The 27,494-nt window shown below is 38.5% G+C and overlaps 1 protein-coding gene across 1 annotated transcript; it reads left to right on the plus strand.

Annotated features, from left to right (window-relative positions):
- Positions 1-11,052: 11,052 nt before the first annotated feature.
- On the plus strand, positions 11,053-27,483 carry ache (acetylcholinesterase (Yt blood group)). Its single transcript, XM_088348243.1, has 9 exons — positions 11,053-11,243; positions 17,684-18,162; positions 19,119-19,342; positions 19,419-19,679; positions 19,800-20,022; positions 20,091-20,291; positions 20,480-20,669; positions 20,741-20,919; positions 21,691-27,483. The coding sequence occupies exons 2-9, from the start codon at positions 17,733-17,735 to the stop codon at positions 21,810-21,812; spliced, it is 1,830 nt and encodes a 609-aa protein (XP_088204369.1). The 5' UTR covers positions 11,053-11,243; positions 17,684-17,732; the 3' UTR covers positions 21,813-27,483.
- The last annotated feature ends 11 nt before the right edge of the window (positions 27,484-27,494 follow it).

Genomic DNA, 27,494 nt, shown 5'->3' on the forward strand with positions numbered 1-27,494 from the left:
TCAATTTTTTTTTAATATTGGTAGTAACCCCCCCCCCCCCCCCCAAAAAAAAAAAAAAAAAAAACATGAATATGATTAGTGTCTTTACATATATGTGTATAGTTCAATAGACACTCAAAATAAGGAGGGTAGTCATCCATTTATTTTGAGCTTGAAAAAAAGACCATATAAACCCTCAAAATGTAAAAATCTAACCTGTTCTAAGTGTCTTACTCCCAGCCCTTCCTTTTTATTAAAATCTCCCAGGTTACAAAAAGCAGATAAACCCTAAAGGTCGACAATGATGACAAAGATGCAGACAGCGCTCAAAAATATTCAAAATAAAGAACAAGAGTGCGCAATAATAGTCAAAGTAACCCAAACGTGGCATTTTACGCATTCTTCTTTGCAGGTTTGCACATTTTTCATTGTAAGCAAGCAGATTAAAGAAAATTAACACTAATTTTAAATAAACTATAAAATATATAGTTTTTTTAGATCAATTCTTATTAACCCTCAAAACGTCTTTTTAGAAGCAGCTTTTAAATAATAAATGTTGTTTTTGTTGTTGACTGAACGGATTTAGCCCCACTCCGATGCTAACATAGTAGTAATAACATAATAACGACATTGTAATGACATAATGACAATTTATATATCAGACACTGATATGGAACATCATACTAATCCAAATTACTAGATAGCTTCACTTGCTGTTAGCTTAAGGTCTGTGCTAAATCGGAATCCTTGGTCTCCCTACTGCCCTCTGCCTCGATGCAAGATAATTGCGTGCCTCTCTCTGAATCTGTAGCTGCTCAGTACAATAATACGTTACATACACATTGCTTGCCTGTCAACCTCAGCCATTGCTCCCCTTATTTTTGTTTGCAATACCCCTTATAAAGCGTTAATAAACCTTACAAACACAAATAGGCACCTATTTACTGACAGTAAGACTATTTAGAACAGGGGTGTCAAACTCATTTTAACTCGGGGGCCACACGATAGAACAAACATCCTGACGGGGGCCGGACTAGTAGATTAAAGGGAATGAAAAAGAGATGGAGGGAAAAGGAGAAAGGACGGGACAAAAAAAGAAAAAGAGAGAGAGGGAAAGAGCGTGAGAAACAAAAGATAAAAAGTCGTGAGAGAGGGTAAAAGGAAGGGAGAGGAAGAAAGAAATCCAAAGAGAAATAGAAAGACAGAAGGAGAGATAAAAGAAAAGAAAGCGCGAAGGGTATGAAGAGAAAAAGAGAAAAGAGAGAAAAGGAAAAAAAAGAAGTTAGAGCACAGAGAGAGAAAGAGACAAGGAGCAACAAAGGAAGAGAAATAGAGAGAAACGGAAAGTGAAATAGACAGAGACAAAGTGGGAGAAAAGGGGTGGAAGAAAGAGAGAGAGAGAGAGAGAGAGACCAAGAGAGAGAAATAATTACAAGTACAGTGTCTTTGTGAGAGGCACCTGGCTTTGGCAACATCAAGTTGACATATTTCAACCTGCAGCTTGTTCTTCTCTTGCGCTTCTCTGAGTGTTGTCTCGCGGGCCGGATTCAATCCCTTAGCGGACCTGATCTGGCCCGCGGGCCGCCTGTTTGACATCTGTGATTTAGAATAAAAACAAATATAATCTGTGTAAAGAAGTTAATTTCATTTTCCACTGTACTGATCAGTAACAAAGAAATACTTCTCCGCTTCCAAAAGGTCAGTGACCCCTCTTCTAAGTCTCCTTATGTGACCTCAGTGGCATCAGTAGGTACTACCAACACAGTTCAATTTTCCAAACATTCGAAAGAAAGTCATAAATGGTGTGTCAGCAGGCATGGAAGGGAAAGGCACAGCAGAACCGGGGCGGACTGAGTAAGAGATTGATGCACTGTGCCCACTCTATGTTGCCGCAGTGGCAATTAGATAAGAGGTTTAGATCAGCAGTCCAAGTGTGCGGGCCACAGACAGCGCGATCTTATTAGAGATTAGTCGCTGACTGTAATATGGCCGCCAAAACATATTGAATTGATAGTTGAACACAAAAAAAAAAGGATTAGACATGCCATTCCAGGATAAACATGTTATAAAGACTTAAGAAAAAGTAATTGAAAATAATTTAGGCTTGATAGGCAGACATACAGTATTTACAAGGTAGTGCTCAGAGACTGGCATAAATTGCAAGTGGATCCGAATAGTAGCGCAATGAAAAAGTGCAATGACATTAAGCAATAACATACAGTGGGACCTCGCTACTTTGCGCTTCGACGTTCGCGGGTTCAGAGCTTCGCGGGCCTAAAAAATAATAATAATTAAATAAAAGAATAAAAAAATTTTTTTAATTTTTTTTTCAACCATTTTTGAAGGGGCGTCGCTACTTCGTGGTTCCACATTCGAGGGTTCAGAGCTTTGCAGGTCTAAAAAAATAATAATAATAATAGAATAAAATAATAAATAAGAAAAATAAATATATATATATATATATATATATATATATATATATATATATATATATTTTTTTTTTTTTTTTTTCTTAAGCATTTTTGAAGGGGCGTCGCTACTTCGCAGATTTTCACTTTTCGCGGGTGGTTTTGGTCCCCATTAACCGGGTCTAAAAAATAATAATAATAAAAAAAAATATATATATATATATATATATATATATATATATATATATATTTTTTTTTTTTTTTCAAGTTTCACCGCTACTTCGCAGATTTTCACTTATCGCGGTTGGTTTTGGTCCCCATTAACCGCGATAACCGAGGTCCCACTGTACTTCCAAAATAATACTAGAGGAATTGAATATGAATATGAATCTTTCTAAACATGGGCAGGATATATATATATATATATATATATATATATATATATATATATATATATATATATATATATATATATATATATATATATATATATATATATATATATATATATATATAGTTTTCACAGTCTTGTGTGCTTGTTTAGGGTGGTGATGGCCCTGAGGAATAAAATGTCTGAGCCTGTTATTTCTTGTTGTAAGGGACCCGCAGAACCTACCGGTAGGCAGCAGATCCAAGAGGTGGTGGACAAGGTGGTAGGATTCCTTAATAATGTTGTTAGTAGATTAGATGTGTTACGGAAAAACAGCGACTAGCTACAGTTACGAGTTACTTCATTTGAAATGTAACTCAGTTACCCCCCAGATTACTCACACCAAAGAGTAGAGCGTTACTTCAAATGTAACTATCTGGTTTTTGTATAAACTCACACAGAAACTGACCCCCTCAAACTGCTTTAAAATAACCATTTAATAAAATAAATAGAAGAAAACGAGTACACCAACCTGTGGAAGCAGTGAAGCCTTCTTCTTACATTGACTGGATGCGTCTTTCTCCAAAGAATGCTTTCACAGTTTTTGCTCTGTGGCATTGTCATCTTGGAAAATGAGTTCATCGTTTTTCTCTAAGATTATTGTTAAACATAAGAATAATCCGAAATTTTTGTTTGACACAGTGGCGAAACTTACCAGACAACAACTTCACCCAAATAGTTGTACTTACTCTGCTAACGACATTATGGAATTTTTAAATAAAAAGATTCAACTAATCAGGAATGATATTTTAAAAGAACGCTCTGTATCCTCCTCCTATCTCAAAGATGTGGAGGTGTTAGGTAAGGACCGTGTCGGCGGTTGTTCAGAAACATTCTCCAGTTTCAATGATTTGTCCCTTGATAATCTAACACAGATGGTCAGTAGGGCCAAACAAACTACATGCCTGCTCGATCCGTTTCCAGCTTCACTGGTGAAGGATCTGTTTGGGATCTTAGGACCATCAGTTTTAAATATTATTAATATATCGCTATCCTCGGGTATTGTTCCTGTAGCCTTCAAGTCTGCCGTAATTAAACCCATGCTTAAGCTACCTAACCTTGACCCAGAAAGCCTAAGTAATTATAGGCCAGTGTCAAATCTGCCATTTTTTTGCAAAATTACTTGAAAAGGTTGTTGCACAACAGCTAAGTGACTTCATGTCAGCAAATAACCTCTTTGAAACTGTCCAGTCAGCATTTAGGGCAAATCACTCTACTGAGACAGCCCTGGCTAAAGTAACCAATGATCTCCTTTTAGCAATAGATTCCGGTGCCTCATCAATGTTACTGCTGCTGGATCTCAGCGCTGCTTTTGATACTGTCGACCACAACACATTACTGGTTCGTCTAGAATGCATTGGTATCTCAGGAACTGTACTCTCATGGTTTAGGTCCTACCTGTCAGACAAGATGCATCGTGTTAACTATGGCAATCTGACCTCTAAACAATCTAATGTCCCCTGTGGTGTTCCTCAAGGCTCTGTACTTGACCCACTTCTCTTTAGTATTTATATGATCCCGCTTGGTGACATTATCCGCAAGTATAATATTAGTTTCCATTGCTATGCAGATGACACTCAACTGTATGTGCCACTGGAAACAACTGGACATTTAAGTTGTAGAAATCTGGAGGCTTGCCTTACTGAGATTCAAAGATGGATGTCACTTAATTTTTTACACCTTAACCCAGAAAAAAACTGAAATGTTGATTATTGGTCCAGCTTACTGTCGTCAGTTGTTTTTAAACACTACCCTGAACCTAGACAAATGTAGTATCACCTATAGTGACTCGGTCAAAAATCTAGGTGTTATATTTGATCCTAATCTGTCAATTCAGTCACACGTGAAAAATATTACTAGAATAGCTTTCTACCACCTCCGTAATATTGCGAAAATTCGTTCGATGCTGTCCCAATCAGATGCAGAGGTTTTAATTCATGCGTTTATTACTTCTCGGCTTGATTACTGTAATGTATTGCTTTCTGGTGTCCCGATGTCTAGCATTTAACGTTTGCAGCTGGTTCAGAATGCGGCAGCTAGACTTTTGACTAAGACCAAAAAGTTTGAGCATATTACTCCTGTATTGGCCAACTTGCACTGGCTCCCAGTCCACTTAAGATGTGACTTTAACATCTCTTATTGACATATAAATGTTTGCATGGGCTTGCACCCTCTTATCTCTCTGATTTGATTTCCCCCTATGTTCCTGCACGGAGTCTGCGCCCGGAAAATGCCGGTCTACTTGTGACTCCGAGAGCCAAGAAGTCTGCAGCTCAAGAGCTTTCCCCATCCGGGCCCCGGTGTAATGGAATGCCCTGCCTCCGGTGATAAGATCTGCAACCTCAACGGAAGTTTTTAAATCGAGGCTTAAGACACACTTCTATTCCAGAGCTTATGATTGATGCCCACCTCGTATTCTCCATTGTCCTGTCTTTTTCTGATTGCCTGCCTGGCTGATACGAGGGAGAAGGACGATTTGAGATGAGTCAGCGGACCAGCGTCTGACCTGAAGCATGTCAACCCCTGCATTTACCAGCTGGCAGAGATGGGAAGCTGCATTGTGGCCGTCATAGACTTTCTGGACTCGTTTATAGGCTGGGGGCGTCGTTGCTGTCTTGCACTTTCCGGACCTTTTCAACATCTTACCTAATGTTTACTATGCTGTGTACAGTAATGCTAATTGTGATTCACCCTGGTCAATCCTGGAAGGGGGATTACCACATGTGAGGTCCTTTCTCAAGGTTTCTCTTTTTTCCTCACACTGAGGTTTTGAGTTGTTCCTTGCCCGCATGCTGGTTTAAGATCAGGTAATTGTGCAATTGTGTAATTGTAATCCCGTGCAGTCCTTTGAAACATTTTTGTGATTAAGGGCTATATAAATAAATGTGACTTGACTTGACTTGACATCATCCCTAAACATTTTATCAATTGAAGGAATAAAAAGGCTGTCCGAAATTTCAATGTAAACTTGTGCATTTAATGCAGATTTGACCACAGTCATCTCCTCGGTGCCTTTGCCTGGCATGCAGCCCCATATCATTAAGGACTGTGGGAATTTTGATGTTTTCTTTCGGCAGTCCTTTTTGTAAATCTCACCGGATCGGCACCAAACAAAAGTTCCAACATCATCACCTTGTCCAATGGAAATTTGTGAAGATAACCTTCATCCAGTCCACCACCACAGTCCATGATTGCCTCTCTTTTGCCCATTGCAGGCTTGTTCTTTTATGTTTAAGCATCAACGATGGTTTCCTTTTAGCTTTCCTATTCAAAATCCCATTTCTTTTAGGCAATTTTGCACAGATCTATCACATACATTGACTCCACCCTCCTCCCATTTCATACTCATTTATCTTTTTATGCATTTTCTGTTTTCAAGACATATGACCTTTAGTTGTTTGTCTTGACGCCTACATATCTTCCTTGGGCTACCATACGCTTGACTTTAACAACATTCCCATGCTGTTTGTACTTGGTCCAGTCGACTGTGAACAGCCCACATCTTTGGCAACCATACAAGGAGAGTAACCTTCTTCAATCACACTGTTTTTAACTGCTGATTGATGAGTAGACTTAATCTAATCCAGGTGCCCATTCCAGGAAAGGAAATTGTGTCCCTATTTTCACTCAAAATGCACTGATTCCATATTTTTTTCCTCAGAACTGAGTGATTACATATTGATTTCCCTGCACTTGCTCTATAAAATTATCATTTACTGACCATTGCAATGTTTTTTTCCTCATTTCTTTTAGTGTTTCTGAATGCCAATATGTTGCAGTTTGGAATGACCTTACGATTGTTTCATATTTGTGATCTTTAGTTTTTTCATCAGAATAAAATGTCTGAGCGAGGGCTTGCCCAAGGCTGGTGCTTCTATACTTTTTGCTAGGGCTTTTAGCGATGACAGTTGAGTTACCAAATTTTATTGGTAATGCCTTACTGTACTCGTTACCGAGAAAAGTAATTGCGTTCCAGGAACAAGTTCCTTTGTAACGTGTTAGTCCCAAAACTGGTTGTTAGGTCTCCTGCAGTACCGCAAGCCGGCAATGTCTTCTAAACTAGGCAGAGAGCAGCCAATAACATGACAAGTCAATCCTTTCCAGACAAACATGATTGCCCCCCAAAAAACAGAGTACTAAAGGTGACTCCAGTCAAGACTTAAAGAACACCAAAAAAGTAAGTGCAATAATTTCCTCCTTTATAGAATAAGATTATTTGGATTATGAGTGCTTTGATTACGACCTCAGGTTTTCACCTTTTCACTGGTGCCCCAATTTCATTGACATTGGTGTAGATATAAGGAAATAGTCAAGTTGCGTTATAACACCTTAAAGAGTATTCAAATGATAGGGTACAATGTTCTTTTGAATTTGTAGAGGACAAATGCAACAAATCAACATTGGGACCGCGCCAGATTTTGCTGCCGTTCCCCGAATGCGCGTGCGAGAATTCGTGCACGAGTTGTAATGTACCCGCCACTTAAATTGATTAAAATCTGCCCACTGCAGTGCCCTGTCCGCTCTTGTCTCATTTCCGACCAAAGGCGTTTTCCTTTTTCACAACTTTTGCCAGGACATTGTTATCATTTGAAATTCATAGTATGCTTTCTCAGAAAATTAGAAAACCTGTATAGTGATAAGGTTCTTTATTGTCTGTAATGCAATTTAAAAAAGAAAAATGTCATACATTCTGGATTTATTATGAATCAACGGAAATATTGAAAATCTTTTATTGTTTTGATAAGTGTACTGGTGGACTTTAAGCCAGAATCAGAAACATTAAAAGGATCAAAGGATGTCAATGTTTTAGTAGATTTGTAATAAATCCACAATGTATGACAGTAGTCTCCAAAAGTTTGCTTGTGAGGGCCACATACCTTTTCTCTTCTCTGATGGACGAGGGGCTGCAGTCAGTTTTTAAAAGAAAAAGTGTGATGATTGCACGAGTACCTAATTGTTAAAATGTATTAGTTTCTAGAAAGCCACAATCAGGAAACCCTCTGGTTTCTTCAAGTCAAGTCAAGTCATGTTTATTTGTATAGCCCTTAATCACAAAGCGTCTCAAAGGGCTGCACAGACCACGGATTATTCCAAACTAAAGACTATTATAGCACAATCCCCTGATCTAAAACCTACATGAGGGCAAGAAAAAACTCAAAAACCTCGACATGAGGAAAATGAAGAAACCTTGAGAAGGGACCGCACGTGAGGTAATCCCCCTTCCAGGATGACCAGGCTGAAATGAATGTTGATTAACAAATAATAAAAAGATATTTTCAACATAAAATAAAAGTTATTCATATGCTAAAGAATAGAAGTGTGTTTTAAGCTTAGATTTGAACATTTCCACAGAGATTGTAGATCAAATCTCAGGGGGAAGAGCATTCCACAGCACCGGGGCCCGAATTGAGAACGTCTTCGAACCTGCGGATCTCTTCTTGGCTGTTGGGATCACTAGTCGACCAGCATTTTCAGAACAAAGGCTCCAGACCGGAACATAGGGGGAAATTAAATCTGTAAGATATGAGGGAGCAAGTCCATGCATGATTTTGTATAATACCAACAGAACCTTAAAATCTTATCTTAAGCTAACTTTCTTGTCTTAATTAAAAGCCTCGCTGCAGCATTTTGTACTAGCTGAAGGCTCTTGATTTTGGACTTTGGGAGAGCGGAGAGTAGTGCATTACAGTTATCGAGACGGGAGCTAACAAACCCAGGAATTATAATTCTGCATCCAACTGAGACAGCATAGGGCAAATTTGAGCAATGTTGCGAAGATGGAAAAAAGCTGTTATAGTAATATTCTTAAGGTGTGTTTGAAAGGACAGATTGGGGTCAAATATGACACCTAAATGTTTGACTGAGTCACTTTGGGTGATATCACATCTGGATGTTCACAGAACAAAAGTCAGAAAATAAATACAAATATTTATTAAATAAATAATAACCAAAAAAACCCTCTGGATTCATCACAGAACAAGTCAGAAAAATAAATAATAACACTATTTATGAAACAGATAATAACTAAATAATACTCTCTGTTCTTCACAGAAAAAAAGTCCATGGAACATAAACTTTCTGTGCTACCGTCCACAGTCTTAACAGGTCAGCCAAAGTTCAGCTTAGTTACCAGAGTACTGGGTAAAAAGGCAGTAGATTTTATCTCATTATAAAACTATTTTAAGACACAATGCCATTTTATTGTGCATTTCATATGTTATAATAACAATAAATTATATTCTGTTCTTCTAATTTAAGCAATTTAGGCGACACATTTATTTTTATTTTAATGTGCGAAATGCACAACAAAATTATCATTCGCCTCTTGTTCCTTGACTAAAGAAAGTATTGTATAGTTGCAGTACGTGAAAAAAAATACTTCACATGCTCTCTGGTATTGTTCAGGGGGCTAGACAGAATGTGGAGGTGGGCTGTATTTGGCCCACAGGCCGTAGTTTGGGGACCACTGATGTATGACTGTTTTTTTAATTGAATCTCAGGGAGCAATGATAGGATTTGGCGCGCATCCGTCCACTTGATCAAAATGTAATAATTTTACGAGACGGTACTTACCTCAATAAGAGCTACAATCCTTTCTGAAAAAGTAAGGAGTGGCGAAGAAAAACAAAGAGCGTAGTGAAGCTTTCAGAAAAAACAAAATGCAGCGGTGCATGGAAATTAAAAAATTCTGCGAGCATGTTCACATACCCGAAAGCATTTCTTTCACCTTTTAAAAATAATAGAATAAAACTGTCTTTATTGTCATTTATTACAATATAGTGTAAGATTAGACATTACATATAAACAAGTGATAAAATGTTTTAAAGGGAAAATAAATGAGAATATATATATATATATATATATATATATATATATATATATATATATATATATGTATAGGTAGGCAACATTTAGAAGGTAGTGCTTGTAGACTGGCTTAAATTGTAAGTGCATCTGAAACTTTGAGCAACAAAATAAGTGCTTCTCTGAACATCTGAATTACATAATTTCCTCAAGGTACAGTGACTATTATTGAGTCCCTCCAAGTGGGGAAAAAAACCTTCCTTTAAAAAAACAAAAACTATATTGATTTAAATAAAATAATACATAATCAGCAAGATTACGTAAGGTACTATATTAACATTTTTGGAATACTTGTAGGTTGAGAAATTAGTATTTATTTTGCATAACATGATGCTAACAATTAAAGCGAAATAAAGAATTGAATTTAATATTTATTTTTGAAGTTGTATTTTAAAAAAATGTATTTGTAGGAATTCTGTTGTAGGATTTTTGTAGTATTTCCATGGTAATTATTTTGTCATATTTCTGTAGTATGTATGTAGTATTCTTGTAGTATTTTGGCAGTAGTATTTTGAAGTATTCTTCTAGTATTTCTGCAGTGGTACTTTTGGAGTACTTTCATAGTATGATTTTGTAGTATTTCCGCAGAAGGATTTTTTTTGTATTTCTTAAGTATTCTTTTGGTATTTCTGAATAAGTATTTTTGTAGAATTAATGTAGTATTACCACTGTAGTATTTTTGTATTAGGATTTTTGAAGTATTTCTGTACTCGTATTTTGGCTGTATTTTCTGCACTGTTTCCGTAGTAGGATTTTTGTAATTTTTCATCAAGACTATTAAGGAATTTCTGCTTTAGTATTTTAGTCGTAGTATTTTATAGTATTTCTTTGGTATTCTTGTAGTATTTCTGTATAATATTGTGAAGGATTAATATCGTAATTTTGTACTATTTCCGTAATATAATGTTTGTATTCCAGCAGTAGTATTTTCGTATGATTGGTGTCGTATTTCTGCCATAGTATTTTTGCAGTACTGGGAGTAATTAACTAAGAAATATACTAAAATAATTATTTGTGTTGTTTACTTGGTTGGAAAAAAACTGTTTACACAAATAATTTGTATATAGTCTGTCTTGCTGTGAGTAAATAGGTTGTAAGGATAATTATCGCTTAATAAGAGGAATTGAGAACATTAATAAAGGGAGTAATTGGCTGAGTTTGACAGGTCCTTGACCAGTAGTTTGGCCTCTTTTTTGTCTTTTCGAATCGTGTTTTTAAAACCCCCACTGTACTCATTCAACCTTATCTAGCATCTTTAGTGTCTGAAGATGGTTTCTAAATATATAATTAACAGCCAACGAGTGCAATCTCGCGAGAGTTAGCAAACACTCCACGTTCCCCGCCCGCCCCTTTCTTCTTCCAGTCCCAGTGTTGTCGTCCACTGCTGCTGCTGCTGTTGTTGGATGCGAGCCCAACTGAGAACCTGCTGAACTACCTTTTATCTCACTACCGCTCTCCGTTCATACGCCCAAGACAGAAGAAAAGTGAAAAGAAGAGAAGGCAGGGAAGGAGGCGCCTGTTACCAAGTGTTTACTTTGGCTTTGCCGCCCAAAAGAAGCCAGGTAGGTCGGGCAGCAAAATGACGGCTCATACCCCCAATTGAAATGACGCTCGTTGTTTTAGGAACCATTTACTTAGCTTTCTGTCGACGGCAGCTTCAAGGGAAAGGGAACTTCCGATCCGAACCTGCGTTAGCCTCGCCGGACAGAACCGCTGGCGTCTTTGCATACATACTCGATGTGAAATGACAAGATGCGTTTTCGTTCATCTTTGCGACATCTCCCGTCACCATGGTTACCAGATCAAAGCGGGAAAATGAATAGGGCCAAGTCTACATTTTTCCAATTAATGAGCTCGAAATAGAAGCAGACATATTTCAGCCACTTTTGTTTCCCTTTTACAAACGTATTTCCCGGACTGTAAAGCGTACCTAAACACCCCAAATTGGCCAGAAATGTCAAAGTGCACCTTATAACCTAGTGCGCCCTATATACGCAAAACATGGTCTATAAGATTAGAAATGCGTATAATTCATACCTGTCAACCTGTACGTTTTTTATGCATTTTAACGACGTACAAGGGAATCTGTACGGGAAAACGCAAATTTGTCAATGATGGGTACCATCCGGTATACACCGACTATCACGAAACAGCAAATCAATCAAGTCAAAGGAGTTCGCCGCGGAAGCCTCTATCTCGGTATTGTTTTTTTCGTTGCAAACGAAGCGAGCGGGTTGATGCTACTGTGCGCATGCATCTGCCGCCTGGGGATTTCCCATCATGCATCATTCAGAAGAAAAAAAAATGGTGTACGATTTTTTTGTATTTTGTACGGAAAAAAAAATACGGCAGTTTGTACAGGCATGGAGCCGTGGAGGTTGACAGGTATGGTAATTGCATACAGTATTTATCCTTTTGTGTTATTGCATAAGGTTTACTATATACTGTAGTATTTGAGCTAAATATTGCTGACCAAAAATTGCAAAACATATCATACAAGAGGAATCAAACCCGAGTCGCGGTGGTGAGACTGCTGACACCTTACCACTAGACCAGCAAATACCTAACGTTTGTTTCTGGCACTGTAAAAATAGTGTGATGTTGATATAAAATCGCATGTGTTTTCATAAATCACTTTTTCATAAGTTTTGGCGCTCTCACCACTGCGGCACAGGTTTAATCCAGTTGCGTAAAGTTTTGCAATTTTTTGACTAATCAATCAATAAACTGATTTATGGTAGCTGTTGCCGTATTTCCCTGTGCCTCACTGTCCAGTGAACCCTAAATATGTGCGCCTTATCATGCGTAAAATACGCAAATTCTTGTTTTTCACAAGTTTTAAGAATTAGCACTGAAATTTATTTACAGCTCAATTTAATAATCAAAATGTACGTATTTAAATTCTCTACAAGTGTTAAAAACTTTATTTTAAAGCACATTTGCTAAGCACTTGCGGAAAATCTTTTACACCTAATTGATCCATTGACATGTTTGGTTGCAGAATTGGCCATGTATATGTGATTTTGGTCGCGGAAATGCAAGTATCAAATTCCTTGAGTTCTTGAAATCAGACAGTTGGCGTTTGAATGTTGTCGAAAGAATTCATGGTGATACCTCAGTACTTGACCATAATCTGTTTGAGACCTAATTGTTCAAGCACTGAAACGTGTTTTCTCATACTAACTATTTTTTTTAAATTTTCATACATTCTTGTGCATTCATTCCAAAATACCCCATATATTGTTAAAACATATACCGGTAACTAAACAATGATAATTATCTAAATGTGTATTTAGGATCTGGTATCAGTACTATCACAAAGGGGCCGCTGATCGTCAATATCGAGGTCCGTTTTATTTCTGAAAAGCGGATGACGCTTTTCACCAAAAAACAATGGCGACCACACGATGAAGGTGCTGTATCTGTTTCAGATGAGGAGGCTTTTGCTACAGGTAACCCTAAAACAAGTACCATCTGTTTCATGTGGGGGAGCAAACTCTTACCAAATAACCGTCCTTGAGAGGGCTGGGTGCTGCCAGCCTATACTTGCCCAAGGCACACCACAGGGAGTGGAGCCCATATGACCCAGATGGTTAAGAGATCTGTGAACCTTGAACATATTTGGGATTAAACTTACAAAATATTAAATTATCAAACAATTTTCAAACATTTACTCTACCTTTGAGCAGCAGTTCGATGGCAGGCATGTCTCTCTACCTGACCAGTAGTTAGATTTTTTTAAATCTTTTCAAATACAATGTGTTCCCCTCTTTACTTATCCACTTTACCTCTCATATTTTGTGCCTGAAAATTGTTTCTAAATATATTCAATCACGATGGAGTGAAATCTTGCGACACCCCACGTCACCCTGCCCCTTTTTCTCCCAATCATTTTATTAATTAATTTGATCGTTGTTCTCATTCCTTTCCTCTTTTCGTTCCCCTTATCACCAACTTTCTCAGGATCCTTTACTGTTGGCAATGAAACACACGAAATCACAATCATTTTTCAACACGTGTCGACTTGACTATCTCTTTTCAAATAATAATTCACGAGTAGGCAAGATGGCCGCTCATTTCAATCACCCATTCGTTTGGCTTTGTCCAGGTTTGTTCAAGTTTTTTGTTACCGAATATCGAAGCAAAAATTGCTTGAATTTTGGGGACGAATACGAATTTATTCAAATACAGTTAATCAAGTACCAAGACATTTGATTTTTGACTGTAAATAACAATTTCCCGTACAGTTTATAAAAGAGCCGCCATGCGTTCCACAAAATTGCTTTTTCGGCTGCAGATCTCAGTAATTGTAATAATGGATCACAGCCAAAACAGTTTAGTTCATTTAAGTAGGGCTAACAATGCCACTATGTGGCCCAAACCAAAAGGATGCGCTCCGCCATTCCCTATTATCAGCAATAGCCGACAGGGATATTGGAAACTCGCTCGCAACAACGTGTTATCAGAGATAATGTATTGTGGTTACACTGTTGCAGTTCACGTTTTGCAGTACAAACCCGCGAAAAAAATGACAAAAATGTTCTCTATTGACCCCTGGTTGCACCAAAATGCGATCAGGAATAATGGATCGCAGAATATTTTTCAACCTGAGATGCGCTGGGGCCACAGAGTACGAAGCGAGAAGTAGCGAGGGATTACAGTCTCTCATTTTCTTGTAGATCCTGGTAAGTCTAAATCAGTTTAGCATTTTTACACAATTTAAACACTGTCCTGTTTGTCAATAGGATTTAAACGATTTTTGTTAATGACCATATGATGCATAAAAATAATTATTGGGATGTAAAAGGACTGTTGAAATACTGCAACTGCATCCCTAAATTTGTGCCGCCCTTTGTTTCTAATGTTTCATGTGTTACCTTGCATGTTTATGTTTATGCAGCAATTCTGTCGCCAGATGGAAAATTCCCCTGCTGCCTTTCAAGCCGCTCAACAGCACTCCAATCAGTCGACAGCTTATTGGCTTGTTGATGCTTTGAAGCATCCGCCGAAAAGCACATCCAGACCCAAATAAGTCAGTTGTTGACACTGGCATAATTTCAAGCCAATTTGTTAAACCCAAAATAATCCTAGTGGCATATTCTTTGTTCAGACTACATCCCTCTTTCTTACGGCAGGGGTACCCAACGGAATGTTTGTTGATGTGTATTACTCTGCTCATTCAAGAAGGTTTTTCCATGAGGGGATTTGGAAACATATGACATGCCCTGCCCCGTCCCTCTTGGCACCATGTCTGCCTGTAAATACAATCCTCCTGTGAACTTCATACACAAATTCTTCCGTCTAATTTGAGAAGTGACACACTTTCTTTCCACTCCCCCCGTGACACTTCTGTACTGAGATTCATCCCATCCAAAGTGTCAGAGTAGCTTCTATCCGCATCTTTCCACATCCTCCCCAACACTATTCTGCAGTCTTTTTAGAAGATATTCCTTATGTGATTCCTTTCAAAAATACTGTAAACCCCCAGAATATGACATTAATCTATTCTGAGGCAGGCATCGTTCAGTGAAATTAGCATATGACAGGGGACAGAAACCTATTGTAATTCGCTTCAAACCCATGGTACCCCACATAAAAACATTAAAACAACAAAATTAGTTAGTACTACTTAAGTGTTGTATACATGTTTATGATCAAATAACATTCTAAATGAAAAAGAAAACATTACATTTTATTGACCTTTGGTGTGATGTGACTTGAGCTGGTTGAGTAGTGTAGCGGGTGAATGAAGGAGTAATTTGTGACGGCGGATAAAAAACAAAACTGATTCAAAACTTTCACTTGCGTGGATTGTCGTGGCCTTTTGATATTTCCTTGCTTTGATCGCTTCCTTATTAAGAATCAGCATTTTAATAATGTGGTAGCAGGCCAGCATTTGATATGTTGTCTGCCAATAGCAGACATGCATCTTAGAAATGTAACTACATATGCCGCAAAATTAGAATATTCTGTGTTTTGGGCATGTGAAACATCTTGTTGTTGATGTCATATCATATAGTGGGGTAAATGCAGTGAAGACAGGCTGACAAACACATTATCCCACACTGTAAAGTGATAATCTTGTAAGGCGGGGTCTGCTGTATTGCGAGGAGGGAAAAAAACGATCCCTAACCAGAGTTGTTTATTTTGTGTAGATTTTGGGCTCGATGCACTGCCATTCGTCTCTCCTCCTTACACCTCCATAGTGTAATGCTTGCCTATAAAAAGATGATCTTGCTGTTGCTTGTGTCCTCGCTTGGGCAGCCAAGAACGGATCTCTATGAACAATTTCGCTCCGTCACTCGGTCTTTTGAGCTATGGCACAAACCAACAATAGCTGGGGGAGGAATCCTTTTTTTTTGTTATTTGTGCATGTAGCAAATTGCCAAGCCTCATTTCTTTGCACTTTAAATGTGCTACAAAACTCAGATGCCTTGCACCTGTCCAAGCTGAGGCGGCTGTTTATGTTTTGAAATGTATGGTTGTCATAGTGACAAAGTTAGAATTAGTGCCCACTGAGTGTGTGCATGTGTAGGGTAATACCACTATTTTGGAACGCTGCCGCTCTGTTGTATTGAGGATCTATTTTGGCCAGGTCACCAGCGTGCACACTATGCTATTGCTGTGAAAAACAATAACTGCTCAACATTGTTTTTCTGCTATTTTTCACTATGTGTTTTACTCAAACGTGTCCACAAGCTTCATTTGTCACAAGATATCTATTTAACATGTGGAAATAGAATAAATTAAATTCCTCCCAGAAATAAAATACAGTGATAGATTGGTACTCGAACAAAATCCATACGGGATCAGATTGTTTGAGAACTGTAACTTATTTTTCGTACAGAGTAATAGTATTTATTTTGATATGTTCCTATGCATTCCAAAATATTAATAAAATGTGTATTTAAACAATGATATATTGGTTTAGATATGTGGATAGTGTAGATGAAACATAATAAAGATAAAAGATATAAAACACTTTGAAACTATTTACTGTAGCTTTGAGCAGCGGTTCCATGGCAGATAAATGTAGCCTACACCATTCTCATATTTTACAATAATTTCTTCTTCAATATGATTGTTGTTCTGTTTTCCTGTTTTCCTTCCCTTTATCACTAAGTTTCTTGGGACACGTTATTTCTGACAATAAATCTCACCATCACAATTTATTCTCAACACGTGTTGTCGGACTGACGGTCTCTTCAGAAGGTGCCAAAGTAGCCAAGATGCCTGCCTGCTCATGTCACTCGGCTGTATTGGGGTTTGTTCTGTTTCCAATTTTTCGCTTGAATATCAAAGAAAAACGTACTCAAATTTTGGGGTTAAATTACAATATGTTTGACTATTCATTAGAGTACCAAGGTATCACAGTAGTATGAAATATCTGCATCTATTTGCCGAGTACCGATTAGTGCTGAAGAATATTGATAATATATTATAACTACTAAAAAAATAGTTTAAAAGGTGTCAAAATTCTTTTGCACTTGGATTGGTCTGTAATCAAAATTTCATGGCTGAACAGTGAGATACAAGGATGGCGGAACATTTAGTATTCTATAACAACCTGTGCCTTAATGTCTTGGACACTGCATTACTAAAGCTGCAATTCTCCAGATATTGTGTTTCTTCTTTTTTTCTTCTCAACAGCAATACAATTTATCCCTGGGTCTCTGATTACCAATTGTTATTTCTTCTGGCGTAGAGGCCAAGAAAATTTAGAGATGTATACAGAAAGCAACTGCAGATTCCAAGATGTGAAATGAAATCAATATTTGTTTTGAACTGATATTGTCAAAACTGATTTGTTGGCAAGTCAGACCGTAAAATTTGATTTCCTTTATCCTAAGCCGCTGTGACCCAAGTTGTTCATCGCCACCTTGAAGACACTCTCAGAAGTCCTTGCTTTTATGTCCTCATCTGATTTATTCTTCCACTATGGATCTGTTCTTTATCACTCTGCTAATCATATTAGCTGATCTCTCCTCATGTCCGTCTGCAGGCCTGAAAGGAATCCGAGCTACGAGAACTGCGGCGTTTGGATCACTGTCATGCGGTCAGGCGTCCTTCTTTTGTCCCCGCTGGTTCTAGCCAGCCTCCTTGTCCCAATCGCGTCCTCTCAGAGCGAGGCGGACCTCACTGTCATGACCCAAGCTGGCCGGGTCCGGGGGGTCCACATGCCCGTGCTGGAGAGGGGCCATGTCACGGCCTTCCTGGGCATCCCTTTTGCTGAGCCTCCCGTGGGGAAGGGGCGCTTCCGTCCGGCAGAGCCGAAACGTCGATGGACGGGTGTGTATGACGCCCACCACTACCCCAACGCCTGCTACCAGTATGTGGACACAACCTTCCCCGGCTTTATGGGCAGCGAAATGTGGAACCCCAACAGGGAAATGAGTGAGGACTGCCTCTACCTCAATGTGTGGGTGCCGCCATCTCCCAGACCTCACAATCTCACTGTTATGGTTTGGATCTACGGCGGAGGTATGATTCCTTAACACATATCTTTACAAACCTGTTAAAATGACTGTTTTTGGTTTCTGAAATTCCTCTTTATAAAGTTGCTAAAGACATGTAAAGATGAATTCCCAAGTCTGTCCACGCTTTTTAATAATTTATTTTTCAATTTACTTACCCTTATCTTCTGTAAGTGCGTCCATCCCCATCAAACTTAAATTGGGGACATCAAACAAATGCCCCTCTGGACTTCCTTTTGATAAGAAAACAATAATTGGACTTTTCAAGCAAATAACTAGACTTTTAGAGTACTGCAAGAACAATAGTTGAGTGTTACAATCCCTTATTAAATGCTATTAATTTGGACCAAAGCCCACGCCGATACGCGAAAATCTGTAGGAAAAGGTTGGAGACCCCTGATTTAGAGCCACCACACATGGCACAAATTTGCCCTAGCGGTTACTCACCTTTACTGGGGATAATGGATTTTGTTTGCACAAATGCAGTTGACTTGAGTCAGAAACAACATTACAAAAAAAAAGTATCATTAGATACTTAATAAAATAGGTATCATGAGAGACAACACATTTGATCAAATGAACAAAAAATAGAAATTTGGGGTCATAAAGGGTTTATTGGCGCTTCTTTCCAAAAGAGGCCAAAGAATTACACCTTCCATCTATTGATAGTCCTACTCATTTAGAAGTTATCCTTGCCGGAAAAAGCCTACTAGTACAGCTCAACTTCTTCTAGAAGGTGTGCATTCCATTTTATTTATCATATTTGAATAACGCGTTTGGTTCATTTGGATGCAGCCTCATTGTGTACACTTGTGCAAACTAAATATCGCAGTAGTTTTAAGAGCTAGGGTAGAATTTTTTTGTCGGAAAATACTTTAGTAATATCAAAATAGCCTGGCGGCTTCTTTTTAATCTGCTGTCTTTTGTTATATATATTATGCAAACACATTACTGCTTTTGAAGGATTCTACAGCGGCTCTTCATCCCTGGATGTGTATGACGGGCGTTACCTGGCTTATACCGAGACAGTCATCGTGGTGTCTATGAACTACCGAATTGGCGCTTTCGGCTTTCTGGCACTGGATGGCTTGACAGAGGCTCCCGGAAACGTGGGCCTGCTAGACCAGCGAATGGCGTTGCAATGGGTCCAAGACAACATCCACCACTTTGGTGGAAACCCCAAACAGGTTCTTTTTATTTCTGTTTTCAGCAGGCCGTTTAGTACTGGTTAGCTCTGAGACTCTTGTTTTTTTCTGACAAAAGGTGACAATCTTTGGGGAGAGCGCCGGTGGCGCCTCGGTGGGATTCCACCTTCTGTCTCCCGATAGCCGGCCTGTCTTTACTAGGGCCATCCTCCAGAGCGGGGTACCCAACACTCCTTGGGCCACTGTCAGCCCAGCAGAAGCTCGTCGACGGGCCACAGAGCTGGCCAAACTGCTGAGCTGCACCTGGGGGAATGACACCGAGATGGTCGACTGTCTCCGCACTAAAACACCACAGGAGCTTATTGACCAGGAGTTTCAGGTAACGGTTAATGGGTATAAAGAAATGCAGTCGTGTGCTACTCCAAATTTTATTGGCAGAGGTAGTGAAATAATAAATTATTTCAATAAATTATTTCACAGAGTTTTGTTTTTGACATAGGTTCTGCCTTGGAGTTCCATTTTTCGCTTTTCGTTTGTTCCCGTGGTGGACGGCAACTTTGTGCCTGACACACCCGAGGCCATGCTCAACGTGGGTAACTTTAAGGACACCTCCATCTTACTCGGGGTGAATCAAGATGAAGGCACATACTTCCTCTTGTACGGTGCTCCCGGTTTTAGCAAGGACAACGACAGCCTCATTACTAGGGGGGACTTCCTGGAAGGTGAGACTCAATCAGCGTGTGTGTCTTCAATCACAGTTTGCCCAGAAATGTTGGCCTTTCTCTGCAAGGCACAAAACTGAGCGTACCCCACGCCAACGACATTGGACTGGAGGCGGTGGTGCTGCAGTATACTGATTGGATGGACGAGAACAACGGAGTCAAGAACCGCGATGCCTTGGATGACATAGTGGGCGACCACAATGTCATCTGCCCTTTGGCGTTCTTTGCTCGTGCCTTCGCTCAGCACAACGCTGTCAAGTCCAATGCGGGTATGTTCAATCCGCCTTTGCTGTGATATTTAATGCAATGCAAAGCAATATTCACCTCAGGCCAAAATCCACATGTATGGGTATTATTTTTTTTTTCTTTTTTTTTTTTTTATACAAACATAATTTAACTTTGCATACTACTTTCCAAATGTGAGAATTAACCTGGCATGTAATCCTTCTCCAACCAGGGGTCTTTCTCTACCTATTTGATCACCGAGCATCCAACCTGCCCTGGCCCGAGTGGATGGGCGTTATCCACGGTTACGAGATTGAGTTTGTCTTTGGCCTCCCATTGGAGAAGCGACTCAACTATACCCAGGATGAGGAAAAACTGAGTCGCCGCACAATGAGATACTGGGCCAACTTTGCAAGATCTGGGTGAGTTGCTTGAACTGCTGTCATCGATCCGATTGGCTGGTTATTGTCACGTCACTCATCTTGGTGCTCAGCAACCCCAATGTGAACGTGGACGGAACCGTGGAAAGCAGGAAGCGCTGGCCACAGTTCACCGTCGCTGAGCAGAAATATGTGGCGCTCAACACAGAGCCTGTCAAGATCCACAGGGGTTTGAGAAACCAGATGTGCGCTTTCTGGAACCACTTCCTGCCACGCCTCCTCAACATCACAGGTAAGACCATCCAGGTGATCTAGTGTTGATCTGCCAGAGCTACCAAATAATATGAATCATCCATAGTTTACTGAGCCAGTTTATTGCAAATGAACAAAATAGGCATTTTCTATGAAAAGTACAAAAAAATAAAAAAAATAAAAATCAAGCAATGTTAGTTTTTACTCCTTTAGATGGGGCTCTGGTTAAAACAAAAAGGCTAGTTCAATACATATCTAGTGGTCTTCAAACAAAAGGTGCCAATCAGTTAATAAACCTGGTACTGTTTTGAAAAGGCAATAATTGGAATGTTGGTAACCATTGGACCTTGAAGTAATGCAAAAGAATAATCACATGAAAATAAGTGAACAGTACTCCCTTGATTATTGCAATCATCTTGTTTCATTACCTACCGTATTGCGTGAATTCCTGTTAAGTATTCATTTTTTTTATCTGCAAATACTAAAAATACTATGATTGGTAATAGCAAATTACTTAAAAGTGGGTTAGGTCGTTTAAGATATCCTTAAAAGTTGAAAGTAGAATATTTTCTCTATTATGTTAACATTGCCCAACTGAGTTCAAAGAGCTTTTATTTTTTTTCACTGCACTTGTCTGCTTTTATCTTACTTTGATAATGCTGTTCAGGACGCGCAACACATTACAAAGCAAGAATGAGAGGGATGAGGGTGGAGAATGATTTCATGCTCCATCCCGAGGTTTTTTGTTAGTGTAGCATAAAACTGGGAAAAATTGTAAACAAATGAAATCTTAAAGCCTTCGTTTCTCCAGACAACATCGATGAGGCCGAGCGCCAGTGGAAAGTAGAATTCCACCGCTGGTCGTCCTACATGATGCACTGGAAGAGCCAATTCGATCACTACAGCAAGCAGGAGCGCTGCACTGACCTGTGAGGTTCCTGAGCGAGGCATTTTGGGGCGAGCCAGGAGGGGTGCGCCGGTGGGTTAAACGAGAGAGCCCAGCTCATTTCTTCCATAGCCACCATCAACTTTATAAAAGGCCTACACCAGATGTTCAATCACTCTACATCCTTATTTATTCGTTTTGAAATATTTGAATTAATTTATTGACTATTTATATAGATAAATATATATCATATATATATATATATATATATATTGTGTGTGTATGTGATATGTTTGAGTGAATGGCTATGGAGGCAACTGCTCCTTGCTTATTTGTTTGTCTCACGCTACTTTCTTTATTTTGTCACTACATCAGGGTTTAAACTTTGTAGTGTTGATTGCTGGACAAAAAAAATATTTCTCCTTCATCAACAAAAGCCATTGCCGTGTTTGCCCGTTTCGGGAAACACTCCCTATCCACTGTATGAAGGCCTATATAGAGACTTGGCCATTTTGTTGTGCTGTTGGAATGTGGAATGTCAATATAGCAGCCTCTATGTATCCCACAATGCATTTTTGAAAAGTAACAATACTTAAAGGAACACCAACACATGCCGTGGTTATAGTTTCTGTTTTTTAAATCATCTATGACCAAAATGCAGTTTCATTTTGAAAAATCAAATTAAAAAAAAAGATAATCACACCAAACTTCACCACATTCGCATTGGGCAATCTAAATGCATCAGTTGGAGTCTTTCCCTGTTTTATTTCTCAAAGTGAAGTCATGTCTTGGTTTGGCCTCAACAATGAACTATGTTAAGGAGAGGTCCTTCATTTGGTCAAGCCATATTCGTGTGTGATAGTATAAGAAGATTACTTTGCTGCTACCTCGTGGCGAATATAAACCTTTCTGTGTAAGACTCAGTGTTTTTCAACCAGCGTGCCAGGGCACACTAGTGTGCTATGAGACTTCGTCTAGTGTTACTCGGGAAATTGCCCGATTTTATCTTTACAAAACATTACACTATTATTGGGTAGCTTTGCATTCCTCCAGTGATCAGCTGAGTAACTATAACATTAATCCATATCTGTAGGTGGCAGCAGATTACTTACATTTGTTTAAATTATACACTAATTTTCTGCTCATGAGGTCGTACAGGGAAATATAATTAATAAATGATTTTTTTTACAAAGGTGTTTTAGATTGTACTGAAAAATAATGTAAAAACAAATAAAGTAAAAATGCTATTTTTGCTGATTTTCTTTATGAGCATCCTCCTTTACTTAAAAAAAAGAAAAACACAGAAAGAAAAGTTACAATATAGTAAAAGAAATTGTGCCCCTGACAAAAAATGTGTTGCTCACATAAGTATTATTTGTGTTATTTGTTTTTTTTAAAAAAAAGATTAAACTATAGTATACCTTGGAAAAACAAATTAAGAATATGGTAATATCTCAAATGACAGCAAAATTATGAACCAAACTGAATAGCCTGTATTACCCCCTGAGCGATATGTAGATGACTGCAAATGATAAGAAAAATTGTCAAATTAGGGAACATGATCAGTTAAGCTCTTAAAAGCCCCCCTAAAAATAGCGAATACCGGTAATAAGAAAATTATTTTTTGAACATTTCAGACGGACGTCTGCCTCGAGATATTGTGCCTTGGCTCAAAAAGGTCAAGAAACACTTCTAAGTTTCACTTAGGGTTGCTGTTACTAAGGTTCCCTGCAGTGTCACTGTGGGTTTGCGATTTTGCTGATTTGGTTGTTTTTTTTTCTCTTTATTTCCAAAATCCGCTAGGCTATGTTGTGCGTTTACAATGTCTCTTGTGTACTACTATTTAAACGTGCTGGTACACTCTAAAACAGTGGTCGGCAACCTTTTCTGGATGGATTGGTTCCTTGTCTGACAATATTTCCATGGCCCGGCCCAAAGGCTGCATTTAACATGTTTATACTTTTTCTAAAATAATAATAATGATACTAACAACAAAAATTAGAACTTTAATGATAATAATAACATTTATGATAATAATGAGCGTAAATTCTTTGTTTAGTCATGTGGAACATTTAGATGTCCTTGTAACATCACAACAAAATCAAACTCATTCATTTTTCAAACCGCTTATCTTCATAAGGGACTTGGGAGAGCTAGGCCAATCCCAGCCATGCTTTTGAAATGCGGGAGAAAGATGAAGTATAAGGAGAACACATGCAGACCAGACAAAAGGAGGTCGGTAGCTAGAATTGATCTCTGAGGCAGGTAGACGTGTTAATAGGAACACACTTTGGTAGATATTGTAATGTTTTACGCAAAACGCCACATCGATCTGTGTGCCAAGTAATTGATGATACTAACTCACTAAAGAACCAACCCTGTGAAAAGCTTGTTGGTGTTATGTGGTCTCTGTGTCTTGTTATTGGCTTAGGGATCCAAGCATCCTCCAACTCCGTTACCAAAAGTTTTTCCATAGCGGCAAGATTTTTTAAAGTTGTTCTATTACGACGTGGTTGACTCTTATCCATGCTGGTTGACTATAAGCGCAAATTCTTTTTAAATTATCCTTCACTCTATATTCAGCAGGCGGCTGCTCATGCGCTCAAACGTATATTCTCAAAACTCTGGTTCCAATTCAGCCTCAAATGTAGCAGTGTCAGTAAAACAGCAATAGGTAAAAAATAATAAACTTGTTTTTTTCTGGGCAACCTGGTACCAAACTACCCACGGTCAGGACTGGTCCCCGGCCCGGTGGTTGCCGATCAATCTCGTGATAGAATAAGGAACAAAATCCGATTTTGTGTACTTACTTAACATTGACTAATTTTCACAGGCAATAGCTTACCACCCCCTTTTTTACATTCTTTATTTATATAAACCTCCATTCTTTGCACCTGACCTCCACCCTTGTGCCCGCCGCAAAGCTCCTTTCTCCATCCCGCTCTCAGTCTCTTTTCTCGTTAGCCTAATGGAGGCTGAGTCATTGACTCAGCGCTGGCATAATGTGACAGAGCGTCGGCTCAGCCTCTGGCCTGCCAGCCAGCGGAGCATGAGGAATGGATGGAAAAAAGCGAGAGGAGGAATAGGAGGGGATGTGATGGAGAGAGAAAATGACAGAATAACAAACGAGAGCATCTTACTGGATGTTGCTAAAAGCTTTAACACTCTTTTGTGTCCAAGTCATTTTTATTTCAGGAAGAAAAAACATCTTCGCTCAAAAACTTATTTCAGTTCTCAAGGCTGTTGATTTATTTACTCTCTATCTTTACTTGATAGAATGCGCTGTTGATGCCTTGAGATATGACTGAAAATAGAAGATTGAGAGACACTTTAATGGGGCAGTGTGTTTTATTTTGAGCCTCACAGTTAAAAACCTATTTATTGGAAGAATGATTAAAAATACGATGTATTAATCTACAGAAAATTGCTTTACATTATATTTATTTGGCTTAAAATCTAATTCGGCGGTTACTGTTTTTTCCTGCAGATAGTTCTCATGGTTTCCCACCCGAAATAATTCAAAATAGCCTCGTATTATCTAGCATTTCTCATGAAGGAAGCAATACTCAACATATTGAATTTTAAGCTTAAACTACGGATTTTTCAATTCATTAATATGGATAATGATTGATCTGTTGCGGTGGAAAATAATAATGCTAATGCTAATTATTTTCATAATGTGTCTCAAAAGTATTTATACCCCGCACCCAAACTGTTTGTTGTGAAATCCTTCCTTGCCTATCTTTGGGTGAGACAAAGCATTATGTGAGAGGCGATGGGGGCTGGTTTGTTAATATTTGTTGTCATTGTGGCTCATTGGGTAGTAGAGGTTATTCATTTTGATTACAAATGTTGCTGACATTTCAAATTTAACTATATTTTCAGCCTGAATTACTGCATTTTTTTCTTTTATTGAAGATTAGCAAAACTCAAAATCACTAGAAATTATCTGCCAGTCGAAACATTTGGTTTGTACTATGTTCCTACTTTTTTCTGTTTAAAAAAAAATGAAAATAGTTATTATTAAAACCAGCAAAACTATGTGATTACTTAATAATTAGTAGACTTTCAAAATGAGAGAAGACATCAATGAGTTTTGAACTCACAGGGCGAACAGGAGAGTACCCAAACCTCAGATAAGAAATATCAACCTGTTCTAAAAGCCTTCACTTGAGCTCTTACTTTTTTGATTAAATATCCTGGGTTACAAAAGCACACCCAATGAAAGCGACAATGATGTAAACAGTGCATAATAGTCAAATCAACAAACAACAGTGAGGTATTAGAATCAAAATAATAAACTTGCAACTTATGCAATCTCCTTTGCAACAGTGTAATATTAAAAACAAATTAAAGATTTTTACTTATGTTAAAGACTGTTGTTTTTTGTAGTGCAATCTTAAGCAGCTTTATCAGACATCAAAAATAATCATTTAATATATTTGCCTTACTTCTTCATAAGCGATAATGACTACAATGAAAGAAAACAACACTAATCTGCTGTCACCTACTGATCCGGATGAAAGTTGCAGTTACTCTGCAAAGAAACAATAATATTTGCAATGATTAAATAAGGTAATTTCCATGGGCACACTAAACAAGGTCTCACGGCACAGAGGGAGTTCATATATTTGTCTGCCATCTTGCTGCTAAGGGTACCCCAAAAAGCCAAAAACTTTGCGAAAGGCTGGGCCAAAAAATGAGAAGAAAAAGATGTGGTTTGGTTAATTTGCAAAAAGCTCGCATTGGTTTCCACGGGCGCGAGTTGCTGATCTCTCATCCGGCTTTGGAGTTAACTGGATAGGCATGGGAGCTGATGTCCAAATGCATGCATGGTGTTTGTTGGCCCTATCATCCGACACTCCCCCAAAATGCGCCTGGTGAAACCTTCCTTGTGCATGACGTCCAGTATCACTGAAAAGTTACTCCTGACTGTTATTCTCTTAACAAAGGTTTACTTTTGAAGGAAATGTTCGAAGTGAGAGTTCAAATTTCTGCCCTTTGCTTGATTTGATTTTAGCAATAACAAATACATGATATACATCAGTGGTCACCAACGTGGTGCCGGTAGGCACCAGGTAGCACCTCATGATCACTTAAGTAGCCTACAGACGGATTCTGAAAAAAAGCTCACCAGTTATTGCAATTTTCTAGGAAATTTGATGTCTAACTGGTATGAAAAATCATTAAGATGATCAGTGTATTTAAAAACGTAATCAATTCTTCAAAAAAGCTACAATTTTTATCTGTAAATCAATCAGTGCCCTTAGACAAGACAGATGTTTTAATGGTTGACTAATAATATTTTAATCTTACTTCTAATAATCACAATCTGGTGATAAAATAATAACATTATAATAATATTAGTGATTTTAGAAATGCATATCGAACTAAGCGCTTCAAGCTGATCGGTAACCAAAAAATAACTTGGCTTTAAAAGGTTTGGTGACCCCTGGTATACAGTATTTGATGTTCAATCCAGACGGAGCGAAGGTAGGAAAACGCTTTGATCCGGCTACAATGAGGGTGTGTTTTCAAAGCAATAGAACCGATGCGTGAATTATTCTAAAGCGTTCCCTCGGCCTCGTGTGTCAAACAATTGATTTGTACGCCGTAAATGTCGAAGGCTTCTGTCGCTTCCCGATGTCTCTGTGTATTCTTGAATGCTGACTTGTAGCAACCGATAAATAAATATATTAACGCTTCTATGGAATTTGAGCTCTGGTGAC

This window comes from Urocampus carinirostris, chromosome 11 (assembly GCF_059441175.1).
Source record: "Urocampus carinirostris isolate Australia breed hairy pipefish chromosome 11, RoL_Ucar_1.0, whole genome shotgun sequence".
NCBI lineage: Eukaryota > Metazoa > Chordata > Actinopteri > Syngnathiformes > Syngnathidae > Urocampus > Urocampus carinirostris.

Bases quoted from the DNA above. Each gene is read 5' to 3' on its own strand.
- ache (XM_088348243.1), top strand. From the start codon at position 17,733: ATGCGGTCAGGCGTCCTTCTTTTGTCCCCGCTGGTTCTAGCCAGCCTC. The intron at 19,343-19,418 runs GTTCTTTTTATT...TTCTGACAAAAG, and splicing joins TTGGTGGAAACCCCAAACAG to GTGACAATCTTTGGGGAGAG. The intron at 20,292-20,479 runs GTATGTTCAATC...TTCTCCAACCAG, and splicing joins CGCTGTCAAGTCCAATGCGG to GGGTCTTTCTCTACCTATTT.